This window comes from Mauremys mutica, chromosome 5 (assembly GCF_020497125.1).
Source record: "Mauremys mutica isolate MM-2020 ecotype Southern chromosome 5, ASM2049712v1, whole genome shotgun sequence".
NCBI classification, from domain to species: Eukaryota; Metazoa; Chordata; order Testudines; family Geoemydidae; genus Mauremys; species Mauremys mutica.
The window spans coordinates 58587610-58605750 of record NC_059076.1 but is presented as its reverse complement, the minus strand read 5'-3'; the positions used below and the strand labels follow the sequence as shown (position 1 = coordinate 58605750).

At 38.7% G+C, this 18141-nt stretch overlaps 1 protein-coding gene across 3 annotated transcripts in view; it reads right to left on the bottom strand.

Annotated features, from left to right (window-relative positions):
- The window catches only part of ABCE1 (ATP binding cassette subfamily E member 1), a 29109-nt gene that overhangs the window by 570 nt on the left and 10398 nt on the right, over positions 1–18141 (bottom strand). For all 3 annotated transcript variants that reach the window (XM_045020016.1, XM_045020015.1, XM_045020013.1), the window contains 16 exons: positions 17653–17824; positions 17191–17276; positions 15150–15247; positions 14120–14237; positions 13111–13248; positions 12868–12937; positions 11130–11226; positions 9569–9658; positions 8770–8891; positions 6105–6326; positions 5000–5059; positions 4856–4914; positions 4567–4677; positions 4336–4478; positions 4114–4236; positions 265–376 (listed from right to left, as the gene is read on the bottom strand). In XM_045020016.1, coding sequence (XP_044875951.1) covers positions 265–376; positions 4114–4236; positions 4336–4478; positions 4567–4677; positions 4856–4914; positions 5000–5059; positions 6105–6326; positions 8770–8891; positions 9569–9658; positions 11130–11226; positions 12868–12937; positions 13111–13248; positions 14120–14237; positions 15150–15247; positions 17191–17276; positions 17653–17755 — 1752 coding nt within the window. In that variant the 5' untranslated portion in view covers positions 17756–17824. The remainder of the gene's footprint in view (positions 1–264; positions 377–4113; positions 4237–4335; positions 4479–4566; positions 4678–4855; positions 4915–4999; positions 5060–6104; positions 6327–8769; positions 8892–9568; positions 9659–11129; positions 11227–12867; positions 12938–13110; positions 13249–14119; positions 14238–15149; positions 15248–17190; positions 17277–17652; positions 17825–18141) is intronic.

The window sequence follows — 18141 nt, the reverse complement described above, 5'->3', positions numbered from 1 at the left end:
TCAGCATACTTTCCCCATTTAGAAAACTCATGGACAAACTAAATTTGACATGCTGAAATAAAGTATAAATTCAAGTACTACAATTTTGGGGGTAAAAATAATTAAGACCAGCAACCTTGGCTTTGCATCTCAATTCCATTTTGCCCGCTATGCAGCAAAGTACAAAGAAGGTACCAAGTTATTTTTCACTTCATTACTTATATTTCAGGCTCTTACTTTATTAGATAAAAATTGTGTTTAACCTGCTCGAAGGCAGTTTCTTACCTTGATTGAATTGAGTTTGTTTATTCTTGGTCTGAAATTGTTAGGGTCTCTTCTGAAAGTAATTTCAAGCTGAGACAAAAATTTATTCATACCAGCCAAAAGAGTCTGAGGACTATATAATAATAATAAAAAAAGAGAGAGTGGGATTAAGTGGTGCACAAATATGAGTTAGTACACCTCGCATGATTATGTCTACTCAGGGTTCAAGTTAAACCTCAACCAAGCTTTAGAGGTTAGACAGCTAAATAAATTGCCTGGTTTACAGAGGGTCCAAGCTCCTTCAATTCCACTTGGATTCCTAACTCTGGTTTTACAGGCCCACCCTTCAGGTTCTTAAATCTGAATATTGTAGCATTTGTCCTCTTAGTCTTAAAGAAATTAATACAAGCATAAAGACTTCAGTTATTGTCAACAGTCCACACCTCCTATTATACTTGCTAGTGCAGTCCACGTTGACAATGTAAAAAGAAATGGGGGGGCATAGGGATGGACAAATTATCTTGTTTTGTAAGTAAGACAGTCTAACAATACATGGAATTTCAGCTCTGTTATAAACACTTGAACATAGGAACATACCACTCACTCATCTTTTGTATCAAGTTAACTAAAAAAAAAAATATTTCAAGAGACAACACACGGGTAACCCAGCAAAAGCTATGTTTAAATATAATCAGAAAAAAATTGAAAACAAAGTCCAGTCACTTTAGAATTATGTGCTGGATGCCCCAGCATATTATCATCCTTGAGTGCTCTATTAGGATCTTCATAGTCCAGTGGCACCACTGATAGTTTTGGCTCAATATTATACATTTTAAATACTATATGTAATTGGGCTAGTTTAAAAAGGTAGATTTTCAGTATGGCTGTTCCTAATACCTTCTCTGAATAAATTCGCTGTCATTCAAAGTAGGGCTGTCAAGCAATTAAAAAATTGCAATTAATAAATTTAATTATGATTAATGAAACTTAATAGAATACCATTTAACTATTGTTTTTCCTACATTTTCAAATATATTGATTTAAATTATAAAAACAATACAAAGTGTAATAAAAAATATAAAGTGAGCACTGTACAAATATTTGCACTATAAAAAACAAAAGAAATCGTATTTTTCAATTCACCTCAAGTACTGTAGTGGTCTCCAACTTTTTTATGCACAAGATCACTTTTTGAATTTAAGTGCAACCCAGGATCTACCCTGTCCCTTCCCGAGGCCCCACCCATTCCCCAAAGCCTCACCCTGGTCACTCCATCCACCCTCACTCACTTTCACTGGGGTGGGGCAGGGGGTCTGAGGCGTTTGGAGTGTGGAAGGAAGCTCTGGGCTGAGCCTGGGGCAGGGGGTTGGGGCGCAGGAGGGGGCTCTGGGTTGTGGTGCAGGAAGAGGTACAGGGTGCTAGCTCCGGGAGGGGGCTCAGGGCTAGGAGTTGGGGTGCATGCTCCCTGCCTGGCCTGCCCTGCCCCACGCTGCTCCTGGAGGAAGCAGCCAGCACCATCCCCGGGGTGCAGGGGCATGTGGCTCCATTCACTGCTCCTCTCTGCAGCCACTGCCTCTGCAGCTCCCATTGGCTGGGAATGGGGAACTGCAGCAAATGGGAGTTGTAGGGGTGGTGCCTACAAAGGGACAGTGCAGAGCCATACACCTTGGGGCTGCAAGGGCATGCTGGCCGCTTTTGGGAACAGCATGGGGCCAAGGCCAGCAGGGAGCCCTGCTGCCCCACTGGACTTTTAGCAGCTGGAGATCATGATCGACTGGGAGAGTCTCCAGGATTGACCAGTCCATCATGATCTACGGGTTGGTGACCACTGCTTAGTGCAATTTCTTTATCATTGAAGTTGAACTTACAATGTAGAATTATGTCCAAAAAAAAAAATAACTGCATTCAAAAATAAAAAAATTTAGCCTGCAAGTACACTCAGTCCTACTTCTTGTTCAACCACCCACTCACACAAACAAGTTTGTTTAGGAGATAATGCTGCCCGCGTCTTGTTTACAGTGTCACCTGAAAATGAGAACAGATGTTCGCAGAGCACTGTTATAGCTGGCGTCGCAAGATATTTTTATGCCAGATGCGCTAAAGATTCATATGTCCCTTCATGCTTCAACCACCATTCCTGAGGACATGCATCCATGCTGATGACGGATTCTGCACAATAACCGTCCAAAGCAGTGTAGACTGACATGTTCATTTTTATCATCATGAGTCCAATGCCACTGGCAGAAGGCTGATTTTCTTTTCTGGTGGTTTGGGTTCCGCATCGGAGTGTTGCTCTTTTAAGACTTCTGAAAGCATGCTCCACACCTTGTCCCTCTCAGATTCTGGAAGGTGCTTCAGAGTCCTAAACCTTGGGTCGAGTGCTGTAGCTATTTTTAGAAATCTCACATTGGTGCCTTCTTTGCATTTTGTCAAATCTGAAGTGAAAGTGTTCTTAAAAATGAACGTGTGCTGGGTCATCATCCGAGACTGCTATAACATGAAATATATGGCAGAATGCAGGTAAAACAGAGCAGGGTACATACAATTTTCCCCAAAGGAGTTCAGTCACAAATTTAATCAACTTTAAAAAAAAAAAAAAAAGCCACAAGTGTCATCAGCATGGAAGCATGTCCTCTGGAATGGTGGCTAAAGCATGAAGGGGCATAGGAATGCTTAGCATATCTGGCACGTAAATATCTTGCAGTGCCGACTACAAAAGTGCCATGCGAACGCCTGTTCTCACTTTCAGGTAACATTGTAAATAAGCATTATCTCCCGCAAAATGTAAGCAAACTTGTTTATTTTAGTGATTGGCTGAACAAGAAGTAGGACTGAGTAGACTCATAGGCACTAATCATAGAATATCAGGGTTGGAAGGAACCTCAGGAGGTCATCTAGTCCAAACCCCTGCTTAAAGAAGGACCAATCCCCAGACAGATTTTTGCTCCAGATCCCTAAACGGCGCCTTCAGGGACTGAACTCACAACCCTCGGTTTAGCAGGCCAATGCTCAAACCACTGAGCTCTCTCTCCCCCCCAAAGTTATACATTGTTTTGTTTTTGAGCGCAGTTATGTAACAAAACAATCTACCTTTGTAAGTTACACTTTCATGATAAAGAGATTGCACTACAGTACTTGTATGAGGTGAACTGAAAACTATTTATCATTTTTTACAGTACAAATATTTGTAATCACAAATAAAGTGAGTACTGTACACTTTGTATTGTATTGTATTGTAATTAAATATATTTGAAAATTAGAAAAACATCCAAAATAGTTAATAAATGTCAATTGGCATTCTATTGTTTAAGAGTGCTATTAAAAATGCGATTATTTTTTTTTGAGTTAATAGAGTGAGTTAACTGCCATTAAATCGACAGGCCTAATTCAAAGCATATTGTTGATATCAAAATGCACCAGAAGTTATTTATAGGAACTAAGTAACAACTTAATCAGCATGCACATTTTAAGAGCTTTCCAATTACAGTGTTACACTTCAGAAGCTTGCCTAGGTATGCAGTATTTTATCATTTGGCTTGTATTTCACACACCTTATTGCTCACCTGCCTAGAAAAAGATCCCTCAGCTCATTCCTTCCTACCTGTAAAAAAACATCTGAAAATAATTCTTCCAGAGGTTGTTAGCTTCTCTATAGTACTTTTTTTTTTATTTACAATGATGCTATTTATATGTTCAGATTTTTGTATATTGCTGTTTTCTAGATAGCAATTTATTTTGATTGCTGTGCAGTGAACCTAGTTGCTTGGGGGGTACTATACAAATTAATGGTAAAAATATTGACAATAATTTAGTTCTATACATTGACCTTTTCTAAGATAACTAAGGACAAAGTTAACATTAGCCCGTTACCTGTTTGCAAGTGTGTTCTTGGATGGAATACCATCGAAGACAATGACACGATCTGCTAGATAGGTCGCCATGATAAAGTCATGCTCTACCACAAAGGCTGTCTTTTTAGCATGGAGAATGAAACTGAAATAGAACAAAAATATTTGTGAAATATTTGGAAATAAACCTTTAACAACAAAAGTTAATGAAAGCTTTCCCTGTCCTTCTATGTGCACACATTACCGTTTGACAACTCTAGCAGCCATTAGACGCTGTTCAGAGTCCAAATATGCTGAAGGTTCATCTATTAGGTAGACATCAGCAGGCTTACCAAGACAGAGAGCTAGTGCAACACGCTGCAACTCACCACCAGACAATGTCTGCACCTGTTAGGAGTAATAACATTTAACAATATTTAATTGTGGGCATTAAAGAATCATAAAAAGTATGTCAAATGTCTCAGTGGGTTAATACCTCTTGATCAATGATGTTTTCTATCTGAAGAGGCTTCATTACATCAGTCACAAACTGTGGATGTGTATAGGCATCTCGGATCTTCTCATGGAGCAGCTGACGGACACTTCCCTATTCAAGACAAAGTGACTACTTAGTTTGCTTCACTGCACCATGGAAAGGTAAAAAGACAGATTAAAATATTTAAATATAGTGTTTTTTAAATTCAAAGCAGACAGGATTTATGTTGGAAATGTATATATACACACACACAACATAAGTGTAAGTGACACAAAGAACCTAAACTTACCGTGGACTTAGGACTGATTTTCTGTGGCTTGTAACTGACATTTAGAACTGGTACCTCACCTATAAATATAATTATGTAGTCAAAACAATGGCCACCAAAATAAAATTGTCAAAATATGCTTCAAATTGATACAACAAACAATACCTCCTTCATCAGGTGCAAGTCTTCCTGCAAGCATTCTGATAAATGTAGTTTTGCCAGTTCCTAACAAACAAAAGTTTCATGTTATATATAGGACGTTAGACTGTCATTGCTGCAGTCTATTAACTAATCTCTGGAGCTTTCTTTAATACCTTCAATAGCATCATGTTTAAATAAGTGCAACTTTATATATACACACATGTTTATAAAAATGGGAATTCTCAAAGCAGTCTGTACTCTGTTCAGTGAATACCTGCTGCAGATCTTAAAGAGCTGGCCAGTCACATGATGCTGGGGCTCATTCTTATTTCCAGTTGTTAAACTGGATCACAAAAACTTCATAAAAAACTTTCCCATCCAAGTCACTGATGTAGTTCCTACGCATGTAGGAACAGCACAGGATCATAAACAGGAGAGTTGGTCCATAGGACAATCTCTGTATTACATACAGCACACCACATGGAAAGAACATTTTAGAAGGAACTTAGGGTGATAACCCTTTGCCCAAAAACTGCTATTTTTCCTGAACACAGTTTTATGCAGTGGTAATAAAAGTTCAACTTTCCTTGTAGGACTGGCTAACAGGTCTGTATTAGAGACAGTGTATTAGGTTGTGTTAGAGTTGAGAAGCAGGGTATACACTGCATTACAGGCAGTGACCTAGTGGATAGCACTGGACTGGGACTTGGGAGACCTTGGTTCTATTCCCTGCTCGGCTACTTTGGGCTACTCAAATCACTGCTCAGTGCCTCAGTTTCCTTATCTGTAAAATGGGTATAATGAGGCTTACCTCCTTTGTAAAGCACTTTGTGATCTACTTATGAAAAGCGCTACATACGAGCGAGGTACTATTACAGACTGACAGCAGTACTCCCATTAATGTGTTTAAATAGGGTACGTTTACAACTAGAAACGTCATTAGATTTAGTAAGGAAGTCTGTTCTTAGATTGTGTGCACAATGTCAGAACTGTTCAAAGGCACTGTTTTTAATAAGATACTATTCTTTTATTTTCCTGGATCCTGACCTCAATACCACACAGACTTATTTTTAATAGTGTTTAGCACACCACATTAGATTCACTAATTTCTACATAGGAGAATACTCACCATTTTCCCCTAGCATCACCATGATTTCTGAGTCAGTAAATTCTCCAGCTACTATTGCTAGTTCGAATTCTCCCATCTTTTTTTTCATTCCTGGATATTTATACATACACATCTTCTTAACTTCTTCTTCATTAGCTGTCTCAGCCACTTTAAAAACCAGAGATGCATCTCGAAATCTTAAATTTTCTGTTGGAACGTAACCATCCAAGAAAATGTTTATGCCTAAGAGAAAAAAATTGAGCTACATTAGTAAAATCGTGTAAAAAAACCCCTAAAACTCCATGGACATTTAGTCCTTGATTGTAAGTATCAGATGGACCAGGGATTGATAATGACTAAAGTCCTGTATCCAATGTGGCATGTTAGACTTAAAAGTCCTTGTTGAATAATTTATTAGCAAGAAATTGGAAATTATGTAGCAAAGTTAAATGAAACTTTTTACAACCTCTATTAGAATAACTGTAAAATCTCAAATACATAAACAATGCATTTTATTTACACCGCAGTAAGACTCAAGAGCTAGGGGGAAAAACAAATCAAAAACTAAAACCACTCAGAAAACCCAGTTCGCAGGGAATTTCGGAAACTGGTTTTGTTAACCAACTTTCTGTTTGACATTTCACATGAACTGGAAATTAAAAAATAAAAAAAAAATTGGCCTGGAAACTCCATTACATGGTGTTTCTAAAACAAAATAGGCTCTCCACAACCTCAGCAGCTGCTGACTGAAACTGACATAATTCTTGTAAGTTTCACAGCTCTCCACACCCCCATAGTAGAAGTGAAATGACAAGAAAGGAGTTTGTGCCTTCCCTTATTGTAATGCTCCTCCTAAGCACTGCAGGAATGATGCTATGCTCCTAAGCAAGTTTGCTCCTTGCTCCCCCAGATGGCCCCTCTTCCCCTATTCTGAGTAACTATTCAGTGAAGTAGGTTACTTTCATCTTTGCTGCCCTGAATCTCTAAAGATCTTCCTTTAGTTGTTTCCAATTCTTCATTGCCTTGAATTCAGCCCAGGTCAATAGTGGCTAAGTCTGTATAGTCTGACAACTGTTCCACAGCTTTCTGATTGTAGTAGTCAATGGAGTTACATCTATTATAGTCATAATATAGATCACTTTTCTTTGACTCTAGATGCAAGACTGAATGTTTCCAGAGCATAGCCAGCTCAGCTGAACTCATATCTCAACCTGTGTCCTGTCTATTGTTTTTTGGAGGCAGGGAGGGTGTTGTGCCCCCCCCTCCTTTGTTTAAATCTCTAGCTTACAAACAAACAATCCAGGGTATCAAACTCATTCTATGGAGAGAAAGCCAAACTGCATTTTTAAATTATGGCTTGTGGGTTGGAGTACAAGTTGGGCTATATATATAGTATTGGTACATACTAGAACTCCCCAACTGACGTCAATGAAAGCTGTGCACAAAAAGCAATGTTAGAATATGACCTTTGTCCTAATTCAACTTTTAGTTAATATTTACCTTATTACATTCAGCATACCTCAATAGGAAGATATGCTCACCTTAGGACCACCAGTATTTCCACTCCTTGTTTCTCCCCTCACAGGGGCCTTTGAGGGTATGTCTACACTGCAATGAAACATCTGTGGCTGGCCCACATCAGCTGACTCAGGCTCATGGTCTGTAAAACTGTGGTGTAGATGCTTGGGCCCAACATCTACACTGCAATTTTAGAGCCTCATAGCTAGGGCCCTACCAAATTCACAGCCATGAAAAACGCATCATGGATGTGAACTCTGGTCTTGTGTGTGTTTTTACCCTATACCATACAGATTTCATGGGGGAGAACAGCGTTTATCAAATTGGAAGTCCTGACCCAAAAGGGAGTTGCAGGGGTGAGGTGTTACAAGGTTATTATAGGGGTGGGGAAAGGTATCATGATATTGCGCTGACTTCGGAGAGCAGCGGCTGTTGTCTGGTCACCCAGCTCTGAAGGCAGCGCCCCACCAGCAGCAGCACTGAAGTAAGGGTGGTAATACCATACCATGCCACCGTTACATCTGTGCTGCTGCTGGCGGTGGCTCTGCCTTCAGAGCAGCTGTCGCTCTCCAGCTACCCAGCTCTGAAGGCAGTGCCGCCGCCAGCAGCAGCACCGCAAGCCCCCCTACAATAACCTTGTTCCCCCCCTCCCCAAACTCCTTTTTGGGCCAGGGCCCCTACAATTACAATACTGTGAAATTTCAGATGTAAGTAGTTGAAATCATGAAATTTACAATTTTTAGAATCCTATGACTGTGAAATTGACCAAAATGGACCATGAATTTGGTAGTGCCCGAAGTATAGCCTGAACCCTGTGAGCCAAAGTCAACTGACGTGGGCCAGCCATGGGTATATAACTGCAGTGTAAACATACCCCAAGTCTTCTTCCCTGTCCTGCAGCAGCTCCTAGTTCCAACTTCTACCCGCCCCATAGGCTTCACTCCCAGCTCTTTATTTATTCCATCCATAAAAGTGATCAGCAATTAAATAGTTAATGTTGACATGCATAGCACATTTTGTTTAGAAAAAGAGGCTTTAAAATTCTGCATTTTAAAAGATATATTTGCTTAAAATGACAATGCCTATCACACTGTGTGTGCTTGCTCATTTGGTTTTTTGGGAGGGCAAGAGGAATGAGGGTTGGAGAGACCCATGGGTCAGGAGTTACCTTCTCTTACACTGAAAGGCATAGTGACGACACCATAAGCACTTGGCACACCATACAGGCAGCAGATAAAGTCAGAGAGATAATCTAACACACTCAGATCATGCTCTACAACAATGATATATCTGAAAAGTAAAACCAAAATTATTTGTTAAACTCTACAAAAGAAAGAATGAGATTTGTGTATGTTTGTTTTTGTTTCTGTCAATGGAAAAAATAGTTTGATATAAAATGAAATAAGTACACTTGAGATTTTGCTACTAGTCTCACATACCAAGACATCATCAATATTTTGTTAATTTAACAATACAATATGGATTCTTAGTTTTAAGCTAATACAGGTAAAATTCAAACTTCTCACAGTACAAATGTTTTGCTAAATGCTCAATAAATGGATAGTGGGAGCAACAACTCTGGAAGTTTACTCTCCATTTCAGCTGACAACTTCTTTACATAAAGTAGCTGAAAAGACAGTTTGGTCAGGGGGAAAATAAAAGGAAAATAAAACCACAAATATTTGAAGGATGTAAATCCTGGGGGGGAGAAGAGGAGAGAGAGATGTGTATTTATAAATAGTGTTGGGGGTGAAATTAAGAAAAAGGAAAATTTAGGATGACTAAGGAAAAAGTAATCCTGACAACGCAATCTGTTGAACTGTCTTCAAAAGTAGACTAGACAAAACATTAGAAAATATACTATAAGAAAATCTGCATTAGCAAGGAGATTGAAGAGTCACTCAGTCAGTCTATGAACTACAATCTAATGTCATTAAAATCTAAGAAAATGTTAAATTTATACTTACCTGTCTGGGTTTATTAAAGATCGAATAGTAATGGCAGCCTTCAGACGCTGCTTAACATCTAGGTAGCTAGAAGGTTCATCAAACATGAAGCTATCCCAAAGAGAGGGGAAAATAATCAATGAAGATATATTTTTAATCTTCCATTTCTATAACATCTTAAAATCTAACCTGTAAACCGGGGTTTCAAAGTCCCAGCCCGCGGGCCATCTGCAGCCCGAAAACCTCCCCACTGCGGCCCGCGGACGAGTGACGCATGCAGACACGCTGCTGGCAATGTCTGCTGCAGGCACCGCCCCCTCCCCGCATCTCCCACCGGCTGAGGGAGAGGGACAGAGGTACCATCATTAGTCACCGGGCAGAGTCAGCCATGGAGGCAACATCACTTTTTCCCCCACAATGAATATAAACAAGTCAAAATACCAAACACAAGTATCCAACACAAACCTTGCTGCAATCCTGAAGGTTTCAACTGCTCAGTCACTGATGCCAAACATCAACAAACTGACAGAACTGAAGCATTGCCAGTTGTCTGGCAAACACTAAAAACTCTCTGGCAGGTGAAGAATTGTATAAAGTTGTATGACAGTTTTATTATTTCTAAGAAATTCTAAATAAAAAATACAATATAAAATGTTTTCTTTTCTGAACACCATCTTCAGTGACATTATTGGCCTGCTGGGAGGATCTGAGGACTGGCATTGGCCCTAAGGTAAATTGAGTTTTAGACCCCTGCTGTAAACCATCTAAATTTACCCTCCAAGTTATATTTTAAAATGTCTATAGTAATAAAAAAAACCAAACATTTTTCTAGTGTGCTTCAACACTGTCCCTGATTCTACTGCCAACTACCATGTAAAGTTGTTAAACAGTCCAAATTAGGTATTCCCCATGCCAAAAATTCTGACTAAACTATACAGTGTTAGTTAGAAAGTCAACTATTTTAGCAATCCCATGACTTCTAATTCAGTTTAAATTTAAGCAGCCTTGGGACATGCACTGCAAAGTGCAAAAATACCAATTTTAAGAGAATGGAATAAGGACTTCTTCCAAATCAGAAAACCACCAGTCTTCTGATCAGCTGGTCTTGAGAGCAGGAAAGCAAGGAGTCAGGAACCACTTGGAAGGGAATATGTGAAGGGAAGGGAATCTTAGTTGTTATAGATTAGCAGAGGCAGCAGTAGCTTGTTTGGCTGCTATTGGACATAATATTCCTTCCTTGCAACCAGGAAATTACTGTTATCAAGTAGTAATACTAAACCTTGGCCTGGATAGACCCTAAACCCCAGAGGTCTCTGCTACCTTCGAGTGGATGAAAGTGCAAGGAACGATGAGAATTCCTATAAAAGAATCCCAGACACCAGTTGTGGGGAACTGGTAAAATATATGGTTGTTAAATGCAGGAACGTTTCTCATTTCATCAAAAGAACTTCCCCTCTATGTGCTGCCATCCAGTCCCTACAAATAAAAATTACTGCACTCTAATATTAAGCACTAAATTTAAGAACAAATCCTGAAACAGCCTTTTGGGATTGAAGGTGCAATAGAAGTAAATGGAGCATACATATCGGCCCTCTGAATGCAAACGACAGCACAAGCAAATCTCTGAAGTTCTCCTCCTGAAAGGTCTTCAATGTTTCGTTCTTTCAGATGAGTTAAATCTGGTGACAAAGATTATTTGTTATGTCCAGCATATGTAAATTAAATATGATAAACATCCTACTTTGAAACAAATTAGACAAAGTTTATACTAGAGCAGGTATTGTAAAGCCTGCTCATAGATAATGTATTTAGTATATAGGGATCACAATAATGGTTGCAAAAGCCATAGCAAGACACCAAACTGTCAGCAATATTAAGTGGCAAATTTGTACTGCTGTTTTTGATCCCTATGCATGAAGAAATTTCCAGTTTTGGTTGCTGTTCTTGCACTTGTGCTTGAAGAAGTTTATTGGCCCTAACAAAAAAAAAAAAAACCAACAGTACTTGTTTTAAAAAGTTCCTAATGCAAGCAAATCCAAGACAGTAGACCTTAAAAATCGTATTATTTCAATTACCAACCAATATTTCAAAAACCACTAAGACTATATAAAGCATTAAGTCTCATTTGAAAGCTGAAGATTCATCTTTGGGATAGCATTTTCTAGCTTCAATGGTTCTCAAGAGACAAGATGCTAAAATCTTGTCAGAATTGATTGGGTGAGAGTAACACATGCAAGTTAAAATTAATTCAAAAATTTTCCAAACTTTAAAAATAAATGTTTTATACCAGGGAAAGCTAAGAACCTCAGTTCCACAATGATGTGATTTATTAGTTTCTAATCCAGATTTGCAAGATACTAGACATCAAGAGTGTCATTAGCAGTTATTTTTAGCATTGGTCCAGAAATGAATATAATCGAGTCCTGGCCAAGTTCAGACCAATGTAAATTTCAATCCTTGACCTAGACATAATTTAAAGTTTTCCATTATGTTAGATAGTGATCATTTTAATTTTTAATGAATGTGAATTACTCAAAACTCTTTAAAGTTACTTTATGAACCATGGTCTTATCAATTTATTTATAGAACAAAGTCACTTGCCACCAATGTTCCCTGTAAACTGTGTGGAAGCGCAGCAATATTGTATGTATGGCATAGGTCAAAAACCATGCCTCTTATATCTCCCTCTGTGCAGTCCCAAGAGGGACATGGTGTGCCCCCCCAAGGTATATATATGATCTCACCTCCAACCTGCAGGGGAAGTGGAAGCATCTCACCATCTCAGGAACATGCTCAGGCAGGGTTGGCTGGGATACATCTTGTGCACGAGATCAGGTGAGGGGCCCAGCTGGGTTCAGGGGCTCCAGAGCTGCAGCCTGATGGGGCCAAATCACCCCTACCCCTTGTCTATGGACAAGGTGGTTGCTGCTGCCAAGAGGTGGCGGTGGAGGGAAGTATGGACCTAGGTCCCTTCCTGGGAGCATCTGGCAGGATGAGGTCCTTAAACCCCCAGCCTGGGGGGGGTGTCACCCTGACTGGGCTCCTAAGGCTGCTGCTGCAGAGTTAATTGCTTCCCTTTGGGACCCCATGAATGGCAGGGAGGGGACTAATGTGTGATACTGGGCAGGAGCCACCCTAGGGCAGCCCTCATATGCACACACAACCCCTCCTGTAAACACTCCTCACTTAAACATGAAATCTTGCCCACATTTCCATGGTATAAAACAAGGACAAAAATGCTGCGCTCAGTGGAGTTTGTAGCCTGGTCAGTTAAAAAGATAGATAGATAAATAAAATAAATAGGAGGGAACATTGCTTACCAAGTTGCTTACATACAATAGTCTGTGTGTCAGTTTCATCCTTTCTGTCCAAAATAGACCCCACTGTCCCCTGCCATGATAAAAGTAAGAATCAAACCTTTTCTAATATTTAAGCATTCAGATATTGCAAATAACCCAATATGAGCCTTTAAAGACAAAAAACACTATGTAAAAATGTTATGCTTTTCATGTGTTAATGGAGAGAAATTTCTCATGTTCTCTCTAACTGGTAAAATTTCTTACCTTTGCAGCTTTAGGGATCTGGTCCACATACTGAGGTTTTATGATAGCCTTGAGGTCATCTTCCAGGATCTTGGTGAAGTAGTTTTGCAACTCAGATCCTCGAAAGTAAGTCAAGATTTCTTGCCAATCAGGTGGATCCTACAGAGAAATTAGATATTAGGACTTTGAACATTTTAAATATGCAAATTAATTTAAGCTATTTGTAGATCTAAATATAAACTGAAATGTTTTAATTTTAAAAGATTCCAAAACACAATGTGAGTAGACATCAAAGATACATGCAATAAAAACAGAACAGCCCCAAAAATGTCAGTCACTACTTCACTTACTTTCTATGCTTCCACTTAAATAGTTAATGACATGAAACACCTTAAGCTGTATAAGGAGTGCAGGTCCTTGTACTCTTTCAGGTGTGTGATGTCACTTACTCTTGCAAGAGAAAACACCCTAAATAGGTCTTGGCAGCAGAAACATGCAGTATCTTCAAGAAACAAAAGTTAAAGGAGTGTAAGTAGTGTACTATGAATTTGTTTTAATAAGCCAGTGTCAGAAGTCAAACCACTTCATACGGAACGATGGATATGGGTCACTATTACTCAATTCTTTCACAAACTGAAATGTATACATTAGTCTTATGGTTGCCTGGGCTAAATGACAAAGGCTAGCCTGATAAAGTTTCACTTTACAGAAAAAGATACATTTTTCTTGAATCTCCTACTTCCCAGCAGACAAAAGTAAGAGAACATGAAACAGAGCAAAAATTAATGTGGGCAAAAAACTTGTTAAAAGGGAACTGCAACTCCTGGTTATCTTGGGAAGTCTGTCTGGGCCCTCATGGTACACTGGAGTGGAGATGGGGAAGTGTTACTGAGCTAGACACCTCCAAAGTTCGAGCCACGTGCAGCACTGATATCAATGTGACAGTTGCAGGAAAAAGTTACAAGGACAGATTGAGCACATCATCATCAAACCATAATCACCTATTTCCCAAGCTCTATTTTATACATACATCATATTTTCCAAGGTTTGGTTTCTGCTTTCCGGCTAGAATTTTCAAGGCAGTTGATTTTCCAATACCGTTGGTTCCAACCAATCCCAGTACTTCACCTGGACGAGGAATAGGCAACCTGTATATGAAGTCATATATTCAGTGTAATCCAAAATTCCCACCACAATTAAATGCAAAATACTAGGGCACTTATTTTTCTTTTTACACTTGCTGAGTCATTCAACCCATTTCAGTGTCTCTACCTCAATATTGCTTGAAATTATATATATAAAAAAGCAAAAATTAAGGGGAAAAACATTTAAAACTATTGTTAGACCATAACCAGACACTACTAATTCCAAGTTTATCTATCTCCATTTTCTTTCAAAGAGAATCACTTTGAAGTGACACACTTGTACTCCAACTTCTTTATAATGCTTGTTAACAGAGAGAGTAAGAAAACATTTGGGGAGAGAAAGTTCTTGAGGTAAAGGCACAGGACTTGGAACACGGATCTAGGGTCTGCTACACATTTCTTGTGTGACTTTGAGCTAGTAACCCAACATTCTACCTATGTTTCACTACCTATAAAATTCAGGTGCTGTGAAGATCAATTAATTGATGTCTGCAAGAAGCTGACACACTAACGTGAGGAATACCATAGACCTGCATAAACAAATAAAATGCTCCAATTCTAGAGACTGCTTTATGAGCGCTAGACCTGTTTTATTTATTATGTTTGTGGGTCATTCGTCCTGCCCTTCAAGATGATAGGCCAGTAGTCATTTGTCTCAAGAATTTTAAATTACAGGTTTTTGATTCAGTTTATTATAACAGAAGTTCAAGGAGATTGTCAATACTCATCTCCAATAACTTTTTTGGCTTAGTTTAACAACAAAAAGACTATGTATATAAAAAACCCAGATAGATTCATCCTGTCACATCTCCAATAACATTGGAAATTAGGAGTCCAGAATATTATATACATTTTACATTCATTTAAAATTGGATAGGGTAAAATAAAGTTGGGTTGAGGAAAAATAAAAGATACCTGTGAAGTTTGAAGGCATTGGCACAATATCTGTGTGTTGTTTCTTTCTCCAGGTTGCTAGGTAAGTTAACAATTGACAAGGCTCCAAAAGGACATTTCTATAATTTAAACAAATTTACTACTTACTAATGCACACTGTAACAATTCAATGCAGAACAAGTTACTCTGTATGGAAATTCTTCTAAGTTTAGTACTTCACGCCAAGCACGTCTTTTACAATTGTGAGTGCCACACCTCTTACCTTTAAGTAGGTCAGTACTAAATATTTATACATAAAGTAACTCCTCACTTAACATTGTAGTTATCTTCCTGAAAAATGTGACTAAACAAAACCAAGTGTTAAGTGAATCAAATTTCCCCATAAGAATTAATTTAAATGAGGGGGTTAGGTTCCAGGGAATTTTTTTTTTCAACCACACAAAAGACATATTTATATTTATTTTACAGGTTATATACACGCACACACAGTATAAGTTTTAAACAATTTAATATTGGTACACAGTGATGATTGCGAAGCTTGGTTGAGGTGGAGGAGTCAGAGGGTGGAATATTTCCCAGGGAATGCCTTACTGCTAAATGATGAACTAGCAATTGGCTGAGCTCATAGTCTACAAGGCAGCAGGAATGGAGGGAGGGGAGAGAGAATCACAGAGAGAGACACACACATTGTGTGTGTGTGTGTGTGTGTGTGTGTGTGTGTGTGTGTGTGTGTGTGTGTGTGTTGCATTTCCCCTTTAACTACACTGCCTTGTAAATTAGCACGCTCCCTCTGTCCTGAGTCCTCTGTCCTGAGCCCTGTCGTGTGTCCCCTCTGCTCTGTGGAAGATGGGATAAGCAGGGTGAAGGAGCAGGGGGGGAGGGGGACATCCTGACATTAGCCCCCCCTTCCTCCCTTCCGCCCCCGCACAGCAAGCAGGAATCTCGGGGAGCAGCTCCAAGGCAGAGGGCAGAAGCAGCTGCAATTGCTAGCCTGCTGGGCAGCTGCTGCACAGGGAACTTAGGGGAGCAGGGAGCTGATAGGGAGGCTGCCGGTCCACCCTGGTTCCAAGCCCCCACCAGCTAGATGCAACAGGCTGCTCTTCCTGCAAGCAGTGGACAAAGCAGGCAGCTGCCAAACGATGTTAGAAGGGAGCATTGCACAACTTTAAATGAGCATGTTCCCTAGTTGATCAGCAACATAACACCGAAACAATGTTAACCAGGACGACTTTAAGTGAGGAGTTACTGTTATTCTTAAATGTATTGATTTGCTAATATGTTTTTAAAAAAATCCCTCGAAATGCTAACAGATTTACTAAGATTTTTTAACCACAGAAACTACCAAGAGAAGCGATCAATGTTCTGGTCGTTGCTAAACTAAGCTCTCCTATAGATAACATTGATGGGGTCAAATTACATCATTTTCTGCGCTTAACAGAGAAACAGATAACATTTTCAAGGTGACACCTAGGCTCACTTTTTCTAAGCTAAATATGGCAATTTAAATACTGACTCTATAATATAAATAGAATTGGAAAGATTAGGCTATTACTGGTAAACGTCTAAACATCAATTTTACTGCACACATACAAACCAATGGAAAAATATTTTCATTGATGATAATCAAAATATACAAATAGACAAAGTAAGAAAAATGCTGCTTGAGAACTTAATTTGATATAAGATTACTAGGTACGTTTTGACATGATGGTGACAATTTTTGTTTTAAAGGTTATAAAACAACTTTTTGAATCTCAATGTCTACTGTCATTAAATAATTGTCTGACCCCACCCCTTAGTCTGACCCATAATTTTCCACAATTGAGAAAATTCAAATGAAAATACTTAAAAATAAATCAATAGCTGTCAAAACTAAATAAAAAAATAAAATTCTGTCAAGCCTAAATATAAAAAGGTGCATAGGAGATAAACTATTTGAAGTTATTACATATTTTCTCTCCAATTCTGAAGATATACTTCTCATAAGAAACAGTGTATACTTTTAAAGAAATTGAAATTATTGTATTTTTTAAAAGTTTATATATATAAAAATATCTGTTACCTTAATGCAAATACCGCAACCAATACAGAGTGTTTCAGAAATCCATGCTATTTTGCTCTGTGGTGTGACTTCTATGCATAGTTTTCCTGGTGAAAGAATGCATGTTAACACAAGACACAATGCTGATGAATCAGGTTTGTTATCAGCATGATCAGTAAATGCCACATAGTTGCCTGTAGTTGCCTTAAATTTCTCCAGCAATAAAAGGATTCAAAAGAAACCCTGAAACTGAGTAGTTAATATTTCTTAGCATTATAGCTGTGCACAACTTGCAGATAGTTTTTAATCATATTTGACTTCAGCCAAGCTCATTATATATTACACAAATGTATTCATAGTATGATCCAGAAAGCTCTCACAGCGTTTCTACTAGTAAATTCTACTAAGGCAGACAGCAAACAACTAGGCACATTATTTAAAGTCTCTTGCTTTGTTTAAAATATGTTTCACTGCATTTCTTACCCATTCGAACCACCGGACAGCTCTTTTTGCACTCCTGACGGCATTTCTTTGGCTTACATTTGTCATGGTTGACAATAGCAATTCTTGTTAACTTGTCGGCCATATTGTGCAATTTAGGCTTATATATACACACCAATTAGAGATTCCAAGATGGAAGTGAACACTTCAGGGTCTAAAAAAAACAAACAAAAAACTGGATCATAATCATCACCAATAACATGGCAAAGTTGTACCTAGTTGAAATTACTAATAGAAGTTCATGTACCCAAATAAAATGTGTATTGTTCTTACAGTCCATTGAACAAATTCAGAAAGACAATTAAATGTTGGCAGTTTTAATATGGTAATAATTGCAGAATGACTTTAGCACAAATGTTCAATTACTATTTTCCAACTATAAAATGAAGCCAACATGACAACTGCAAATCATAGAAGATTAGTGTTGGAAGAGACCTCAGGAGGTCATCTAGTCCAACCCCCTGTTCAAAG